The 17,968-nt window shown below is 46.7% G+C and overlaps 2 protein-coding genes across 4 annotated transcripts; one reads left to right on the top strand and one right to left on the bottom strand.

Moving 5' to 3' along the window:
* Nucleotides 1-961: 961 nt before the first annotated feature.
* TOR1AIP2 (torsin 1A interacting protein 2) lies at nt 962-10,111 on the bottom strand. Of its 2 annotated transcripts, none has more exons than XM_052667114.1 (6): nt 8,550-10,111; nt 7,932-8,126; nt 5,857-6,171; nt 5,389-5,709; nt 4,831-4,995; nt 962-4,152 (listed from the first exon to the last, which is right to left on the bottom strand). In XM_052667114.1, exons 2-6 carry the CDS (start codon nt 7,963-7,965, stop codon nt 3,392-3,394), a joined length of 1,596 nt encoding a protein of 531 aa, XP_052523074.1. In that variant the 5' UTR covers nt 7,966-8,126; nt 8,550-10,111; the 3' UTR covers nt 962-3,391. The 2 variants fall into 2 exon arrangements, with proteins under 2 accessions (XP_052523074.1, XP_052523075.1); XM_052667115.1 differs by having other exon boundaries at nt 4,897-4,995; nt 8,550-10,105.
* A 235-nt stretch (nt 10,112-10,346) lies between these two features.
* On the top strand, nt 10,347-17,150 carry LOC128072863 (torsin-1A-interacting protein 1-like). Of its 2 annotated transcripts, none has more exons than XM_052667117.1 (6): nt 10,347-10,569; nt 10,727-10,795; nt 11,509-11,628; nt 12,138-12,194; nt 13,551-13,610; nt 14,646-17,150. In XM_052667117.1, exons 1-6 carry the CDS (start codon nt 10,470-10,472, stop codon nt 15,443-15,445), a joined length of 1,206 nt encoding a protein of 401 aa, XP_052523077.1. In that variant the 5' UTR covers nt 10,347-10,469; the 3' UTR covers nt 15,446-17,150. The 2 variants fall into 2 exon arrangements, with proteins under 2 accessions (XP_052523077.1, XP_052523076.1); XM_052667116.1 differs by having other exon boundaries at nt 10,347-10,584.
* Nucleotides 17,151-17,968: the final 818 nt, after the last annotated feature.

Below are 17,968 nucleotides of genomic sequence, written 5' to 3'. Positions count from 1 at the left end.
GAGCTTTCAGAACTGATTTTGCCCCTCAGCTGAGCAGCTTCGAGGTAATTTTCAGAGTCGTCGAGCACTTTGCTGCAGCACATCCTTCCCTGCAAAATTAGTGCTGCGGAGACACCTTCCGCCCTCCTCTGCTTCCCTTCAAAAAACACGGCTGAGTTCCTGCTCTGCATGGGGCTCAGTGCAAGGACAGACCCGAAACCTCCCACCCTGCAAACCCAGATAGATCCTCGTGTCCTGCAACTTCTCGGCACTGACGCATCCAAAGCGACTCCAGGGTGCAGGAGGGAGGTTTGGGGAGCTTGCAGGGGGCTCTCGCTCAATGTGCATCGAAGGTCATTTCTCTGTGTGCAGAGGACACACGCCACAACAAGCACAGCATCTGGGGGGGGGAACACACAAAGCCAATGCTCTCCTCCAGCCAGAGCTGCTCTGGGAGCCCAGCAGGAGTTTGGCTGTTCTGGGAGACTTCTGAATTCACAGGCAAGACCAAAAAAATGCTCTCTGTTTAGGCCAGGGCTGAGCGAGATAATTCAGCACAAATGTTAAAATGAGGATGTGCAGAGGTGTTGTGAAATTCTGTGGAACAGACTAATTTTTTTTCCTCCACGAGTACAGTGTTGAAATGAGAAATATTTGGTTTCTAAAATATTTCTGCTGCCAGTGGGTTTCAGTTTCAGTATTACAATGGAGTGTTTTGCAAACCCCAGCGTGTTTCAGCTGGAGTTGCATTTAGCAGCTGGGTTGAGCTGAAGCATTCCTCTATGGGTTTGTTCTTAGTTTTGGGCTTAGCTAAAAAGCTGCCTATGTTTGTCCCAAACAATTGAGAGAAGTATTCACTTTGTTTGCAGAATTACAGACGTGACCTAAATAAATCGCTGTCCAATATGATCAGCTCTTCTGCTTTATGAAACAAGCTAGAGAAAAGAACAGAATACAGTAAGGCTCAGCCTCACTTTGCTGCTCTCTTTCACAATCTCATTTATTTTTAAATAGAAGTCTTGTTTCAGAAGCAAGCAGGGTTTTTTTTTTTTTTTGTTTTTGTTTTTTTGTTTTCATTTGGTCTTTAAAAGGTCATAAAAATGCATCTGTATTAGAACAGCTTTGCTGGGTGATGCTTACAGCGAGGTACCCAAGCAGCATGAAGTTGCCACTGCATACCCTGACTATGCATTATTCACACGGTATATAAAACTGGTAGTGAGATAACTTTAAAATACTGATTTCTCTCAAAATATGAACACGATTAATGCTTCACCAGTTCTTACATCAGCGCCAATACTTAACCATGAAGAGCAGAAACAGTGTTTTTTGTTACCAAAGTAGTGGACAACAATAAAAATGAGGAAGAGGAGGAAGCACCCAGCATCTTGCCTGTATCTTGTATAAAATCACGCCTAGAGCTGCTCTGCTGATGCTGGGCTGTAGCACGTCTAGTTGTGTTTGGCATGGTAAAAACCTCTGCAACAGGATGCTTCATGTGTAATCCTTGGCCAACGCTGCAAGGGTAACTCAGCTCCCTGTTGGCCATGGGGGATAAACATCAGTAAGTCTGGGGTAGTGGATAAAGTGCTGCAGCACTCCTGGATCTCATCTTCACGTGACCAGCATTGTAAAGAAATCAAATGTCTGCTCTTTGGTTCAAATTGCATCCCTTTCCTCTTCCCTCTCTTTGTCCCTTCCTCCAAGTCAATGGCCACAGAATCTCCCAGGAGAGGCAAGGCACGTGGTGGGAGGACAGAAGATTGAGGTGGTGATTTCAGGCACTGGGTGGATGGCTGAGCCATCAGTGGAGCAGATCAGCAAGACACCATAGTCCAGCACAGGGGTCTGGAGCACTTGGGTGGACTGCTTGTATAAACAGCATACTGTCCTTGATTTGTGTCTTGCTCAGGTGTAGTTTCTGCCTCTGCAAGGCTTCAGTCTCTGTTGTCCATACAAAAGCAAGACATGCTTTGCTCCAGCTGCTCCGCCTCCAGTAGCCATGATTGTAGGCACAAGGGGCTGACACCTGGGGCTGGCTGCTAGGTTACAGTAGATACTTCAACCTGTGCTTGCCCCCAGGTGTTCCCTGAGTTAGCAGCTCTGCCCCAGCACTCCTGCAGCAATTCAGTGTGTAGGAGGACCACGTAGGAGACTGTACAGGACCTGGATTTCTCTTCTTGGGGTGCAGAGGAGGCATGGTAAGAATCCATCCTCTTAGTTAAGGATTTGGGGTGTTAATGCCATAGGTTTTGTTCTTTACCACTTAGTATCAGTCTGCTCCTCGTTGCTCTGACATTAGCCAGAGTATCACCTGCCTGGCAGGAAGGCAAATGTACCTTTGGTGGCAAGGACCTGGTGTGCTGCCTCACGTGGCTTGAAATAAGTATCAGCATTATCATCTACATTCATCAATAAAAGCTGGGGAGAGGCAGGCAGAACAATGGAAAGCAAGGCAGGGAACTGCTGGTCTGCAAACACTCTCAATCTCCATGAAGGGGGCTTTTCCAGGGGCCCTGGAAAGGCCATGGAATGGCTCACGGAGGTGTTTTGTCAGCTTGCTCGTGTCCCGACCCTGAGGGCTCCCCTCTGTGCAGGCAAATGATGTAGAAACACTTCTGATGGCTTCCATCAGATCTGGGTGAAAAGGAATCATGTAGGACCAAAGCTGATGCATCTGCCCAAAGAGATTCTTGTAGCCTTGTGGTGGTAAATGGATCAAGAGTGAACTTTTTAAGAGGTAGCATTAAGTTAAACCATATTATTCATTCCTTTGCCTCGGGGCTTCACACCATCAGAGTGACAACAAAGTGTTTTGTGTTTCCTTGTTCTCTGCTTTCAGAATGGTCATTCCATGGGATTCCCTGTTTTGTGTAGTGTTTAAATGCTGATAGCTTAACATTTTTTGTCATTGGTGTTTGAGGAATTCCTGGACTGCAGATTTGTTTGCACATTCTGAATTTAGGATCTGGTCTTTAGGTGTGAATCAGTCAGTGGAGATGTACCACGACTGGCTGGTCAAACTCTTGGGTAGCAAATCTACTTTCTTTTTGAAGCATGACTTCCAAATGTTGGGTTTAGTGAGTTTTACCTTGCTTTGTTCTACTACCTGCAACATGCAGCTTTTCCTTCCTGCATCCCCGCATTGCAACGTGCTCCTGTGCAATTAGCAGTCTAAAATATCAGCTTTTCCTACCTGTCAGAAGGAAGCATATAGTCTATTATTATCTTCAGTTGGCCAGGAGGCCTGGATCAGTTTTTACCTGTTGAACTCTTCCAGGAAGGTACAGGAAAAAAAACACCTGTAGAGAATTCTACGCAGCACTGGTGTTAAACAAAGTGAGTTCTTCATTCATTTTTGTCTCCACCTGCTCTGAGGCTGGCTTTCCAACCCTTCCTGGGGCTCTGGCTCTTAGGGTTTGGTGTGGCAGCCCCACTTCTCGATGTTCTGCACTGGGTGGATCGGTAGGACCAGGTGGGAGATGCGGCTCCACAGCCCGCTCAGTTTGTCAGAGTCCATGTGGTCATAGGAGCTGGGAGTCCTGGCACTGGTGAACTTGGCCCAGAGGAAGTCACGAACCTTCTCTTCCACCTGTTGGAGTCTGATGTGGGTCTCGAGCATCTCCTCCTCCAGCAGCACGGTCAGCAGCAGGGCCACATCCTTAAAAGCAGCGCTCTCGTGGTCACAGTACTTGTAGAAGATGAGGGTGGCACCCGCTGGCAGCAGCTCAAAGCGGTGTATCACCGCAGCACGGTCCCCAGCCTGGAAAGCTGAGCTGAGCTCTGAGTCCACCTCCAGCTTGGCCTGGTCGCTCTGGAGCCCAGATTTATCCTTGCCATCGATCTGCACTGTGCTGGCACGCAGGGCGGCAGAATAGGTGTCAGCTACACGGGTGCTAAGGCATCGCAAGGTCCGCTCGCCTTTGCGGGCGGCTGTGAAGATGATGATGGCCGGCTGCGTGTGCTGGGATGTGTTGAGGTGCTTCTGCAGGAACTTGCGACTGCGAAGCCACAGGTCGGGACTCTGCCCTGGAAACCTGTCCTGTAGCTGGTTGAACTGGGACAGGAAGGCCTCCACCGTGGGGTTCCTGGGGGCTGGCTGGGATTTGGCGGTTGGGTTGCCGAAGCAGAATATGCAGAAGCCAAGAAATACGAGGCCCAGAACGACAAGTCCTGCTCAACAGGGAAGAGATGCAAACAGAGAAGTCAGTCCCAAGCAACTCATGGCAACCCGCTCTTTATACCTTCCTTGACCTTCCCTGCTAGGATAAGAAAATGGTTCTGGTTGGCACTCTCTGGGGTCTCAGGAATAGTGAAGAAACCACTTGCTCCATACTATAGAACCCACGCTACTTCACACCACCTGGTGGGGCTACAGCTCCACAGACAAGGGCAAGGCTACAGCCTCCCGGCTGCAAGGCAGAACACCAACTGAAATTATAGCAGCCCACAAACTTTCTTCTCTTACCTCACTTCATCTGTTTTCTTTAAGGCTCATGACCATTTGGAGCACCTGCCTCCACACATGGAGGTGGCTGATCCAGCTAAGCTATTGTGTTTGCTGCCTTCCTCCTAGCTATGCTGGGTGAACAAGGACTACCCTGGTGTCCAGAAAGGAGAACAGTGGGGCTCAGATACTGCTGGTGTTCCCAGGATCTCTTTCTGCCAGGAGAAATGCACGGTACAGATTGGGTCAAACTGGGCTTCTCTTTAAGGGCATGAACTGCTTTTTTTATTTGTGACCTGTTTCCCCCAAGTCTGTAGTATCTGCTGAGCAATGGTTCCCTCAAACCTTCAGAAAAGACTGTGAAGGGTCATGAGAGAGAAGAAGAGTTAAATGTGCTTCATTACTTGTTCCTGGAGGATCGGGGCCTTCTGGTCGATGAGTAATGCACAAGGGAAGCTCCTTTTCCTCACCTTTCACTAAGAGGGACTCTGTAGGTTTCTCCTGTTCTGTGTTTTGAGCACTGATGTTCTGCAAGCAGCGCTGAGCCTCTGGTTGTGGGGCTGCATGTCCTACAGTGAGAGAAATACATTTTCTATTTGCTGTTGAGAGAACAGCTCAATTGGGTAGTTACGAGAAATGCAACAAATCATCCTGGAACTCCCAGCTGTGGGAAAGAGTTAAAGTTAATGCTCCTTTGGGAAGTCTTATCTCTCTTTGCTTTTTGGGCAGGAAAAGAAGAAAGATTCAGCATAGTTTCATGCTTTTGAAAAGAGAACAGAAGCAAAGGGGAAAGAGACAAAGAGGAGCCAGTTAACTTTGTGCTGAGTAGCAAATACCTTCTTTCTTGCTTGACTCCAAAAGAACTGACAACAGGCACTAGGAATCTCACTGTACTCCAGCACCTAAGCAAAGCAAAGGCATGTGCACGATCGAGCAGCAGCAGTGTGCAACCACCAGCTCACCTTTAGTCCCATGCCTGCTCCTTAACATGCCTGAGCAGTCACTCTCCAGTGTCACTTGCTCTGTGTGCTCTCCTGCCTCCTGGTCTAGGAGAGGAGCGCTGGTGCTCTCCTGCGCCAAGAGGCCCTTGGTGACATCTTCTGGGGCGTTCAGATCTGAACGTGTCATTTTGCTGTCAGAGCTCAATGACTTGCTTCTTGATAAAGCATCTTCCTCTGCTGTGTCAGAGCTTTCACACTGCCTGCTTGTCTCCTGGTCCTCCTGGGCTTCCTGGAGGCCGTGGTTGTGTCCTGCACAGTCCATTTCATTTTGCATCAGCCTGGCTGTAAGGAATGAAATTCACAGACCTATGCTTAGTTTCTTTCAGCATAAGAAACGAGTATTTTTTCTCCTGTTCTGCCCCCTCTAGGGAAAGGCTCCGTTTCTCAGCATTTTGGAAATGCAGTACACACAGATGGGGAGAGACTCACCTCTGTCCAACTCATTTTCTTCCTGAGATCTTTCTGATGCATCATTTTTTGTCTCCCCAGATTCTTCCAGTGATACTTCAGTTTCCTGAGGAACTTGAGTCTCCTGAGGAGACTCCACTGTGGGGCTATCTAACTCTGTCAGAGCCACCTCTTGCCCATGAGCAGCTGGTGGCTCACACACTAAAGTGTCCTCCTCTGGTTTGCAGGAGGTCTCAGGCCATGTGCTGGTCACTTGGTGCTCAGGAGATTCCTGGGGAGGTTCTTGGTTTACAGGATGCTTGGCTGTGCTCTCCACCTCCTCTTGGGCTGGCCCAGCTGTTGGGATCAGAGTTCACGAGCTCAGTTAGCCATGCAGGAGATAAGAACATCCAGCGCTTTACTACCACCCTACTAAAACTCCCAGTTCTTGCATTTCAGATACATCTACACAAGCTGCTCTGGGGGAGAGTTTACCATGGCCAGCCATCATCACCAGTGAATCACAGTGCTTTATGTTTACACAGAGTACTCCATTGTTTTGGCTGTAGTGGTAGCCACACAATGAGCAGTCACTTTCAGAGATGCAATCCTCTATCTGCCCTTTGATCTGTCCAACACCAGAAACTTGAAGCACTTTTAATGCTCAGATCTTACCAGCAGTGTGTGGTGGGTTGGCCTTGATGCAGCTGGGCCTGGGTTAACTAAAAGTTGGAATACACATAGTTTGAGATAGAGACACTTAAATAAGTGAAGGATGGGGATTGGGGGTCCTAAGTGATGCAAGAGAATCTCCAGATAATGGCTACTTTGGAAATCAACCCCATCCCACCTTTTTCTTCCCGTTACCCCAGCTGTATTGTTCAGCATGACATTACTGTGCATGGAACATCCCTTCAGCTAGTTTGGGCCCATCTCAGCCTACTTCTTGGGAGAAAGAGAAAACCTTGAGCGTGTACAAGGGCTGTTCAGCAGTAGTCAAAACACTGGTTTGTTATCAACATTTTTCACTTGTGGACTTGTGGTTAAAGAAAAACAACACAGCACTCTAGAGGTCGCTCTGCTGAAAGGTAAGTCTATCTTAGGCAGACCTTGTGCACACCATTCTATGGGGGTGGCAGTCCCTTCATTACATGGAGGGTATGTTACCACTTCTTCCCCAGAAAGTGGTTTTTCCTAGGCTAGTAAACTAAGATAATAGACTCAAACCATTTCTAAGGCTGTTGTTCAATACTGGTCATAACAGTTATGGTGGTGTCTGCACAATAGCTGCCTTGGAAGCCAACCCTAGATTATAGATAGCATCAAGCTATCACTGAAATGCTCCGGTGCAAGAGAAGACACCAGAGAATGGAAGCACATGGTAGGAACTGAAATGCAAGGAACCAAGAAGTATCATCCTGCTATTCAAGTTGGGTACAAGAAGTGTACCTTGCCCTGCCTCCTCTGTAGGTTTTACGTCCCTAGGTGGTGGAAAACTGTCTTATTATTTAATGCCTATCAATTTTTGGCTTCTGGGCTGTGCAGAGTTTGGATCTGCGGATCAAGAGCCCGCACTTGAGCTGAACCATCTCATCCCTACCTGGTAGATACAACCTTGTGAAGACTCACTTCTTCACTGGAAGCATATTTGTTGTAAACTCTGAAATTCCTTCTGCAGGTGCACTTAAGATACATTTGTGCAGCAGAACCTCCTCCTCCTTGATTGGTAACCCAAGGGAAGTGACTCTGTCACTGCCACCTACTGTGCACAGCAGTACCAGTGGGAGCTGCTCTACCTGATTACACTGGGCTGTTGGCCCAGAGGTGTTCTCTCTGCACGCTGCATTACAAAGCAATTTCCCATGACAAAGCACTGGGATACCAGGAAGAAAGCTCTCCCAGCCTGAACTCTGTCTTCGGCCCTTCTTGAGCTGCATCCCAAACACAAAGTCTAAGCCTATTGCTGATAGGAATACAAAACTGAAAGTAAACTGCTACTACGTTGCCTGGAGTGGATTTTTCTTAGCTTTTTTCGGTTTCCATTTCCACTGTTAGTGTTGAAGTCCTTTTGCAATGGGATTTTCCCAGGAAGCGGAGCAAGCATAGATTTCACTTACCTCCGGGCAGACCCACACTTGAATTCTCTTCCATTTCTTTTCTCCCTTGGAGTCCCAGCACTGTTTTGCTTCACTTTCTCCTTTGCTTGTCCAGGGACTCGTCTCCCCCCTGGTGGGGTGACTGAACAAGTCCTACCCCTGGCAGGGCCACCATCCCGCCTCGGCCTCAGGAACTGCAGCTGAATGCCTGTAGACCTGATAAGAGCAAACACAGCCGCAGTGATTCATGGTGGGAGGCTCCTCCCTCTCCTCGAAGTTAATTTCGTTGCAGGAAAATGAGTGCATGTAACCGTTACGGTATGCCGTGAACTCACAGTGTGCAATGCCTGCCAGCCAACCAGTGACAGGCAGTGTGGAAAACTCATTAGAAACTTTCCCTGCCGAAGATGAGTTCAAGCAGACCAAAGATCTTGATTCCCAGCTGGAGGGGCATCTTCCCTCCCCCCCTATCCCCCTTCCGGGCTGCCTCTGTAGCTGAGTTTTCTTGCTACTGCAAGAATTAGCAGTGCATGGGTGCAGAGTGTGGCTCTCTCAGCCTGGCTCCTGTCCCTCCCCTCCCGGCGCTGTTCCGCTTGCAGAATAAGGAAGTACAAAGATGACGTGCCTTCGGACACTTACCAGGCAGGGCTGGAGCCTGTCAGGGAGGCAACTAGAAGCAGCGAGGTGGCCGGCAATGGCCTTGGGGCTTGCCTTTGCCCTGGGGCTGGCTGAAGAGTCCTTTCCCTGAATACACTCTGAATCCTCCGCTGTGGGTGCAAAGGTGAACCCTGCCCTTCCTCACGCGCCCGGGTAGGCTGCTGGGAGCTGTAGTTTTCCTCCTTCCTCTCCAACGTGGCCACCTCTTCCCCAAGAAGCAGCATCTCTGTCAGCAGGGCTGTTTGCTGGAGCATTCCATGTTAACCTTCAGGGCTGTATTTCTGAATACTGGATTTCTGTGCTGCAGGTTTAAATATGTTTGAGCAATGCTTTTTGACAAAACGATAATACATGTTGCTGTGCCTACATGGGATAGATATGTTCCATCTTTTCTACCCCCTGCCCCAGGACCTATTTCATAGGGACTGGTGACGTGGGAACATCACACCAAGGCAAAGGTATCAGTGCAAGGGCAAGATGCTGCAGCCCCCCAGATCAGGCTACAACCTGTGCACAAACACCCTCAATACAGCCCAATCCCAAATGGCTGAAACAAAGCACGAGGAACAGCAACTGGAGTGGTGCTGCTATGAAGCTGAGGCTGTGTCTGGAGCTCTTCAGTTTGGAGAGCACAAGTCTGGTGGAGCTGTTGTTCACCAAACCCTTTGTTGCCAGAACTTCAGACACCTACGCACCAGACAGTAGGTCAAGTTCAAGGGAGTTAAAGAAATAACATTTTTAATTCTGTGTACAGGAGATCTTCAGTCCTTATTGGCACTCAGGCAATGAAGGCAGAGTGTGAGAAAGGATCAAACTTATTTCTGGTCACCAGGTTCATAAACAGGCAGTGCAGGACTTGGCGGAGTCGTACTTCGCAATGGAAGGTGTCACTAAGGTGAACAAAACCTGTTCCATGTTCTGCTCTTTGTGCTCCCACACCCAGAGCTGGAGTATGAGGGGCATACAAGGGTCTGGATGGGATGGAGATCTCTCTCTTCGTGGCAGCAAACACAGTGCTGTGCTTTATAGAGTAATTGATTTTTTCATTGCTTCTATTAGCAGATTTGGCTTTTATCCTGAGCCCTGATTCTTATTTTTCCTCGTATCTTCTCCCCTTGTCCTGCTGAGAAGCAGGACTGAGAAAGTGTCTGGATACACACCTAGTGACCAGGTTAGGCTAGCCCACTAAGGGATGTTAAAGCCAGAAGGGGACCTGTGTGCCATTCTGTTTGCATTCCTTTGGTTGGGAACAGCCAGTGGATGCCCTGCTCCCCCTCCTGCAGCAAAGCAGGCAGCAGTTCCCTCTGTTAACAACAAAGACTCTGTAGGTGCAGGGGACAGAGTCCATCTCCTTTCTAGACAGACTCAGCAAATTCTTTTGTCGTGAACAATCTCTCACCGGATGCAGCAGAGGGCTGTAAAAACAGGAAGAACGGCAAAGCGTAAAGGAAAAAGCCTAAGTGACTTATCTACAGCGAGCTGCGCTCCCCGCGATGCTCTGTTATGCAAGAATCCAAGGTCAGAATCTGCACAGAACATCATCTCCCCCAGGGTTGTGCTCTTGGGTGCCATCCATCTCGCACCCTGGCCAAAGGTGTATTTGACTTGTTTCTGGCCACAGGTAAAGAACAGCATGATGGACACAGCGGACAGGAGCTGCAGAGCTCCGTTAAGGTCGCAACGTTCCTCCCCGTCCATCCGCCCAACCCCGCACCCTCCACTTCCGCGTCACGTCGGGCACGGCCGGAAATAAAGGCGGCGCAGTGCGCGCCCCATGCGCTGTCCCACGTGACGCGGAAGTGGCGGGCGCGGGGCTCTCCCCGCCTCGGGAAGTGAGGTTGGCGGAGCCGCCTCCGCCGCGGAAAGGCGGCAGCTTCGGTGCAGCGCGCAGCAGAGGACGGGATGATGGGGGACGGCGAGGAGCAGGCTCCGCCGCACGCTCCGGAGCTGAAGCACAGGCGGAAGAGCCCCCGGTTCGCGGCCGAGGCCGAGCCCGACTCCGGTGGGGCGCCGGAGGGTGAGCGGCGCGGGCGGGCGTAGCGCAGTGGATCTTGCGGTTTAGGGCGCGGTGGGGCGGCGCGGAATGGGGCTGGCGGGCGGATTGGGGAAGCGGGCGGAGAGTTTTGATAACGGAGTCAAGAAGCGGAATCTCGTTGCAGGAGGCGAGCCGTCCTTCGGCAGCCCGGGCAGCCTCACCCGGCCCCCGATCCGCGCCTGCAGGGCGGCAGGTGAGTCCCGGCCCTGCTGCTCCCCTGCCCCCGAGTTCGGTCGCCCGCTGAGCTGAAGCTTCCTTCTGGCAGCCTGGGTGGGATGGCAGGAAGGCGGTGGCATTGCGTAGTGCGATGCTGCGGCTGTTGTTTGGCAGCCTTAAACATGGCTTCATCTTTTCAAACCTCTTTTTTTTCCTGCGAGCATCTCTTTTGGCTGGTCAGCCGGCCCTGACCTTTGCTTTGCAGCTTCTGCCACCTTACTGGACTTTATTCTTTCTGTTGGCAGTGCTAAGTTGGGTTTCGGCCTCTCAGTGGCTGCGGGGTTGGACAAACATTGATGGTGTGGGTTGATGCCTGAGAGCTCCCTGAGGGGTTCAGTGAGGGATGTGGGTGCCCTGGAGAGAAGCAGCATGTGGTGTTATGCTCTGAACTGATTTTAAGCCAAAAGCTCTCTTAAAAAAAAAAAAAAAAAAAATCAAAATAAATCTGTGTGGCAGCATGGACAGCTGTGTTTGCAGAGGATTCCAATGTGCCATAAGCTTTTCAATTCTTAGTTGCTTTTTGGTGTCAAGAAAGTAACCCTTGGGATATTGTAACCAGAGAAGCACAAACACAAACATTCATATACATTCTAAAACTGTATCTTGTCCATTGTTTTTGTGATGTTATGAGCACCAGTCATACTGAGATTATGTCAGGCCTCTTTTTATCTCTCTTTTCCTACCCAACAGGTGGCTCTTCAGCTTCCTTCCTTCCAGAGAGCCCAGCAAAGGAAAAAGTGAATGATTATGATGTAACTGAGCACAAGTATTCAGCAGGGGATCAGCCTAATATTTATACACCACTGAAAGGTAACAGCGCTAGTTTTGTCCATGCCTTTCTTGTGATGTAATAAATGATTGCTTAATTGTACTCAAATGATACTGAAGGAGGAGTTGAGCTGAAACCTGAATGGACAAAGATGTTTAAAATGTTGTTTTGGGAGGGGGATCAGGGGGAGCTGGTAGCTAACTGCTTGAAGAATCAGGGAGTGGCTTGAAATTCATTTAATCAGTAATTGTTTAATCACCCGGCTAAATTCGCTGCTTGTGGGAGAAGCCTGAAAGCAATTGTGAGCGCAGACTGACAAAAGATAGGTGTGAACCAAGTGGCAGGCCCTTCCTGTTAGATGTGGTAGCTTTCTTCCTTTACAGAGGGGTCTGAGAGGCTCATGTGAGTAGTTTGGCAGTACGCTGTGTACTCCTTCCCTGATAAGCTCTGAAGAAGTCATTGCAAGATTGAAACACGTGTTGGAAACGTCTTACTGTTGTAAACTCGGATGCAGTCACAGTTTCATTTATAATTTTTGCTTTGGTTTCAGAAAGTAAGGCTGACTTCTTTGAGAAAACTCAAGAGCACCATTCTACAAAATCACAGAGTAAGTGGAAAAATAGATTCCAAGTCCTTCCCTGTAAATACGAGAATGCTACAGAATATTTTCCTTTCTTCTGCTAGTATTTTTCTTGTGCCTTTTAACTCTTTGTCTGGGAGGGGTCAGGAGGCAGGCCCACATGGAAGCTGGAGAAGCTGCTCTGTTCCAGAGCTGGACTTTTCTATCAGTTATTCAACTTGCTCACCCAACAGAAAATGACCCCTCCCCCCTCACTTTTTTTTGATTTTTGGCTGAGTTGGGTTGACTCATGGGGCAGTCAGTAAGTGCAGAGCACTGAGCAGGCGTATTGTGGGGTTGAGGGAAAGAACACAACCTTCACTCTCAGTGATGAGTGGATCAGATGGACACAAGTCACCTTCCTCTGTAAGCCTTCCCGGGGTAATGGTGGCCTGCTGTGGTTTGAACTAGCTGTCTGATAAAGAGGAACAGCTTTCTTCTGTGCTGGCCAACTTAAGCCTGTTCATCTAATGACCAATTCCCTGTTACAGATTTTTGTGCTTTTGGATGAGAGATGGGGTTTTCCAGTGGTTTGCTTGCTTGTTTTCTTTGTGTGTGTGTTGGTTGATGTTTGTTAGCTTTTTCTCTTGGGAGAGTGCTCGACAGGGTCTGCCTGTGTCCTGTTGAGGGTGTCAGAGAGTTGCAGAACAGAGTTGCTCATTTAGTCATTCAAGCTCTGGCTTAAACCAGAACTGCTTTTAGCACCCACTGTCATTACGTTCATACAGAAGCAAGGCTGTTGCGTTTATTTTGGTGTTCTTGAAGTAACCACTGCAGGGTGTGTTTGTTCAGTTTATTCTCAGTAGTGTCATTGACAGTATCTGGATTTGGTTATATGTTACTAAAGAGCCTTCAGCTTTGAAACCAGTTGCTTTAGCTTTCAAGGAGCCAGAAATTCTCACATCTTCTTAATTAACAGACTAAATGGAGAAAACATGCTGACCAATAATTGCACTGTATTCATGCAGGTCTTGGGAAAGCTGCTCATAACACTCTTTGATGGATAATGTCTCTAGTATTTTGCTGTCTGAACCCATTTAAATCAATAGGCTAATAGTATATTTTAAGTTGAAGCCCCAGCAGTTATTGGTGCACAATATGGGGCTGCGATCTGATTAACAGGCCTGCATTTCAACCTGCATTGAAGTTACTGGCACCATGCCAACTTGCTATTGTTAATTAAACAGAAATTAGATTTGGAGAAGGAAATGTGACCCTTCCTAGGTGTTGCAGGTTTCTGGAGCATGCATATCCCTGGTTACAGTAAGACTGTAAGCCCTCTCTCCACTGGAAGATTGGCTATGATTGTATATTTTTCTCATGTTCCTTTCTTAATCTTGACAGGCAGAAGTAAATTCCGAGATCGACCCAGCACAGGGAAGCAGTCACAGCACTTGGCCAAAAGTAAGACTTCTGCTTTCACTTCTATTTCTTATGTGCATTATTTTAAGCACTCGCTGGCTTGCTCAAACTGAGCATCCTTGACAGAACCAATGCCTTGCTCACTAGGGCGTGTGTTTTCAGTACTAAAGAAGGGAAGAGTCTTGTGTGATGGATGGGAAGTGTTTTCACCACTATTTGAACATCTTCCATTTGTACTGTCTACAAGGTTTGCCCTGCAATTAAAATTGAGGCAGACCTAGAGGTGGTATTATTTAATAGCTGTTGTGTTGCTGTCCTGCTGAAGGTTAGGCCATTAAAAGACAAAACACAAAAAAAACCCCACAAAATCCCCAACAGTGTAGTATAAGTTCTTTGTTGCCAGAGAACTTGGTCTGTTTTATTATAGGTTTTTCTGGGGACAGAATCAAGCCTTATGCTTTGCAGTAGGTCAAACACGTGTTAGTTTAGCTGTTTTAATTTGCAACCAAAACCAAGTTTCTGATGCTCACTGTGCTCCTGTGCACTGTTTGCCGTGTGTCTTCTTTGTGAAGCTGGTTGAGAATGTGTTCTCTGGAATATTGAGAACCTGTGTTTGAGATACAAATAATGCTTGTTTATACTTAAGAAGACTGGGGAGAAACAGCAACGGAAATTGTTCTGGTACTGCCAGATTTTCTATCAGGTTCTTTCTACAGAAACTAAATGGAGGAACAAGTTTAACCTTTGTGAGCTTTGCCACTTTAAACTGAGTTTGGATTTGGTTGAAGGAAGGGTGGAGCTTTCAGCTCCTTTTTCAGAAGAATGTCCAGTGTCTTGGTTATTTTGAAGCATTTTCAGATTAACTTGTAATGAGGACATGTTATATTGCTGAAGAAGTGAGGATTTCACAACACTACTTTTAACCTGAAAGATGAAATTGGGAAGGTTCTCTTTTAAACTAGAACATTTTTATTTTCCACTAATGTACCACTAGCTTAAGAGTGAAATCAGTTCATTAACTTCTGCTGTATTTTCTTTCTTTCTCTTTTTGTTGTTGTTTGCTCCTCTTTTCTATAGAGGATGGATCACAGAGTGGATTTTGCAAGGGATGGACTTTGTTATTTGTTCTGTTAATTAGTATCTCATTGTTTGCCTTCCTGTGGATTAAAATACAAAGCCTTCCAGATGCAACTTTGTCAAGTAGAAATACTCAAATTCTACAAGCGTTTCGGGCCCGGATGAAGAAACTCAGAAATACATACCAAAGTCAGGACCCCAATCTGTGGAAGAGAACCCATGTGTTCCTTGAGAAGCACCTGAATACTTCCCACCTGCACCTGGAGCCAGCCATCTTACTGTTCACAGCTGGTCGAGAAGCCGAGAAAGCGCTGAGGTGTCTTAGTGATGAGATTGCCAATGCTTTTGCATTCTCCCAGAATGCAACTACAATCAAAATCAACGGGGCAGAGAAAGCCGTATTGGACAGTGATGTTGTTAAGCTGGAGGTGGATGATGAGCTCAGCTCAGGGTTCAGACAAGGCAAGAAGGTAGCAGTGGTGCATCGTTTTGAGCTGCTGCCTGCAGGCTCCACCCTGATCTTCTACAAGTACTGTGACCATGAAAATGCAGCATTCAAGGATGTGGCTCTTCTGCTGACGGTTCTCCTGGATGAGCAGTCGCTGAGAAGAAGCCTCACCTTGCAAGAAGTTGAGGAGAAGGTGCGCGATTTCCTTCGGACCAAGTTCACTAGTTCTGACGTTCCTGGTTCTTTTAACAGCATAGATACAGATAAGCTGAGTGGATTGTGGAGCCGTATCTCTCATCTTGTCTTGCCTGTTTGGCCTGAAAAGAGCTTATCTATGGAGGGATGCACATAACAGGCTTTAGAGTGGTCTTTGGAAAGGAAGGAGACAGAAAATGTGGTGTCATGGCTGAACAGGGAAGAACTGTGGCTGTTGAGCTCAGACACACACAGTTTCTGCGCAAAAAAACTTCATCAGGTGGCAGGGTTGCTAGAGTAGCTGGGACTGGGACTCTGAACAAAACCTGCAGAAGGCAAGCAAGGAACTTGCTAGTTTTTGGTAAGTTGCCTTCAGTAACTTACTCAGGTTTGGTGTCTTGGAATTAGAAGCAAGTGTGTGCCACTGCAGAGCCACTCATCTGCTTGTGAAGTTGTCTTGTTGGCTTTGCTCTGAAGAGCCTTTTCTGCTGGCAGGTAAAGCTAGAATCACGTGTGATAAGGTAACGAGACAAACTGTCACCTTCAATGGACAGAATTTACCTTTCTTGTAATACATTAGCAATGATAAAGTGACATGAATCCATATAATCATAGCATAAATGTCAGCTATCTCTGGAGACTTCTTGAAATGACAGAATTGCTTGAGAGATTTGTGACTTGCAGAGAATCTTTCAGCAAGCATTTCTTCCTCAAATTTCTTCCTACTCTGACCAGTTTGGAGAGTGAGAAAAGCTGATGTACAAAGTATTACCTTGACGCTGGTAGTAAATGTTAGTTAAATGATTCCTCAGCCCCTCTTTGCATCACTGCTTCAGAAGTTCTGCAACTCTTTAAATTTGGGGAGAATTGAGGAAAAACGTCTACCATGTGTGTACTAAATGTTACATCTCCTTTTCAAATAAAACCTTAGCAAGACATAATTATTTCTCACCTTAAGAAGATCATTATTTTTGCATTAAGAGAATGTATTTATTTGTGGTACCTTGTAAACTAGAAAACAAATCTTTTTTTCATGTCTGTGTATAACCTGGTGCTTGCTGCATAAGCTTTTAGTGAAGAACAGATTTGCAAGGCGTGTTTTTAAAACACATTTTTAAGAGTGCCTCCTGCCAAGAATCCCTCGTACCAGACTAAAAAGATGTCTTTCTGTTGTATTTTTTGTAAAAAAAAAAAAAAAAAAAAAAAAAAAAGTGAATTGCAGCACTTCCATTTCATTACTATTAGTGATGCTGCTGAACCATTGGTCTACATGTATTCAGTGTTGAGTACGAAGGAATGTGTGAATACTACTCTCAAATTAACTGGTCGTTTTCTTGTAACAGCTGAGAGCTTAGTGGTTCTTGGGCCCATTCTTTACTCACAAGTCCCTTGAGCTGTCATGTTGTCAAGGAGAACGTCTTGGAAATGCTGGAACGTCTGGCTTCTTGTGCAAGCACAGATTTGGGGTGTAATGTGGGATTGAGCAAAATCACCTGAAGTGTGTAAAAGAGAAGTGTATAAAAGAGTGCAGTTGGAGAGACACAGCTGTGGTTGTTTGAGCCAGTGGTGGAGTTGTGTTTACCACTGAGAGCCAGCACTGGATACCAGTTCTTCTTTTAATGAGAAGAAATACAAACTGTAAAAAGACATGGAAGTGCTGCTGTTCTGTGTTTAAGAGTAGCTCAGGAAGAAAAAGGTGGCATTTACATTTTGAACATTTCACTGGACAAATGCTTCTTTTTAAAGAAAAAAACAAACTGTGACATATTTCCGAGTGTATCCTGATAGTAATCTACTTGTATGTTATTGTAAACTACTTCAGTAATCATTAAAAAATAAATCTACTTGTTTTATAAACATCATGAGATTTGCCTATTGAATGTTACGTGGTCAGAATTCCTTGTTCATGTATTTAAGACTGTTCCCTTTACCTTTGACCAGGTACAGATGCCTAAAATAAAACCTTCTGCAAAATTTAGGAGCTCCAAGAAACTTGAGTGGAGTGATAGCTATTGGGATGCAGATGTATGTATTTGATAGTATCTGGGCTGCTCCCTGACTGGGCACAACTCAGGAAATTGTAATAGCTCTGGATTTTCTCATGCTTGGTGTCCTTGCGCTGTTTCTCAGTTCTGATTCAAAGTTAGCATATGGTTCACTTGTTTCATTTGTCTGATATCAGTCAGATGACTGAAGGGATGATTCCATTGTTGGCCCATTTCTGGCTGCACATTCCTGTACCTCTGCTGTGCCAAGTTAGTGTGCTGTGACCAGGCCTGAGGGACAGGTCTGAACTGAAAAGCAGCTTGGGGGGGGGAAAAAAAAAGGATAAACTCAGCAGACTGAGCCATGCCACAATGGTGGGAGATTCACGCTGTTATTACTAATAAAACACGTGTGATTCAGTTTCTTTTTCTAAAGCTGTCTCCCATGAGATGAAAGAGCTGTGTTCTACTATTTCAAGACCAAATAGGAAAGTGTCTTGAAGCTAAAGACTTAACGTTCTACTTAGTGTTCTGTCAGACAATAATTGTGGGGTTTTTTGTTAATTGCAAGAAAAGTGAGGTGTACTTCCAAATCTATGGTGTGCTGCCTGGTCTGGAAAAATAAATTAAAAGCAAAATGCTATACACAGCCCATTCTGGAGGAGTGGGAAGGGCTGGAATTAGAAGGCTTCCTA

This window comes from Tympanuchus pallidicinctus, unplaced genomic scaffold (genome assembly GCF_026119805.1).
Source record: "Tympanuchus pallidicinctus isolate F22 unplaced genomic scaffold, pur_lepc_1.0 scaffold7, whole genome shotgun sequence".
Classification (NCBI taxonomy): Eukaryota; Metazoa; Chordata; class Aves; order Galliformes; family Phasianidae; genus Tympanuchus; species Tympanuchus pallidicinctus.
This window is presented reverse-complemented; position numbering and strand designations above follow the sequence as displayed.

Bases quoted from the DNA above. Each gene is read 5' to 3' on its own strand.
- LOC128072863 (XM_052667116.1), top strand. From the start codon at position 10,470: ATGATGGGGGACGGCGAGGAGCAGGCTCCGCCGCACGCTCCGGAGCTG. The intron at 10,796-11,508 runs GTGAGTCCCGGC...CCTACCCAACAG, and splicing joins CCGCGCCTGCAGGGCGGCAG to GTGGCTCTTCAGCTTCCTTC. The intron at 12,195-13,550 runs GTAAGTGGAAAA...TAATCTTGACAG, and splicing joins CCATTCTACAAAATCACAGA to GCAGAAGTAAATTCCGAGAT.
- TOR1AIP2 (XM_052667114.1), bottom strand. From the start codon at position 7,965: ATGGAAGAGAATTCAAGTGTGGGTCTGCCCGGAG. The intron at 5,710-5,856 runs GTGAGTCTCTCC...CATTCCTTACAG, and splicing joins AGAAAATGAGTTGGACAGAG to CCAGGCTGATGCAAAATGAA. The intron at 4,153-4,830 runs GTAATGAAGCAC...CCTGTTGAGCAG, and splicing joins CCCCGATCCTCCAGGAACAA to GACTTGTCGTTCTGGGCCTC.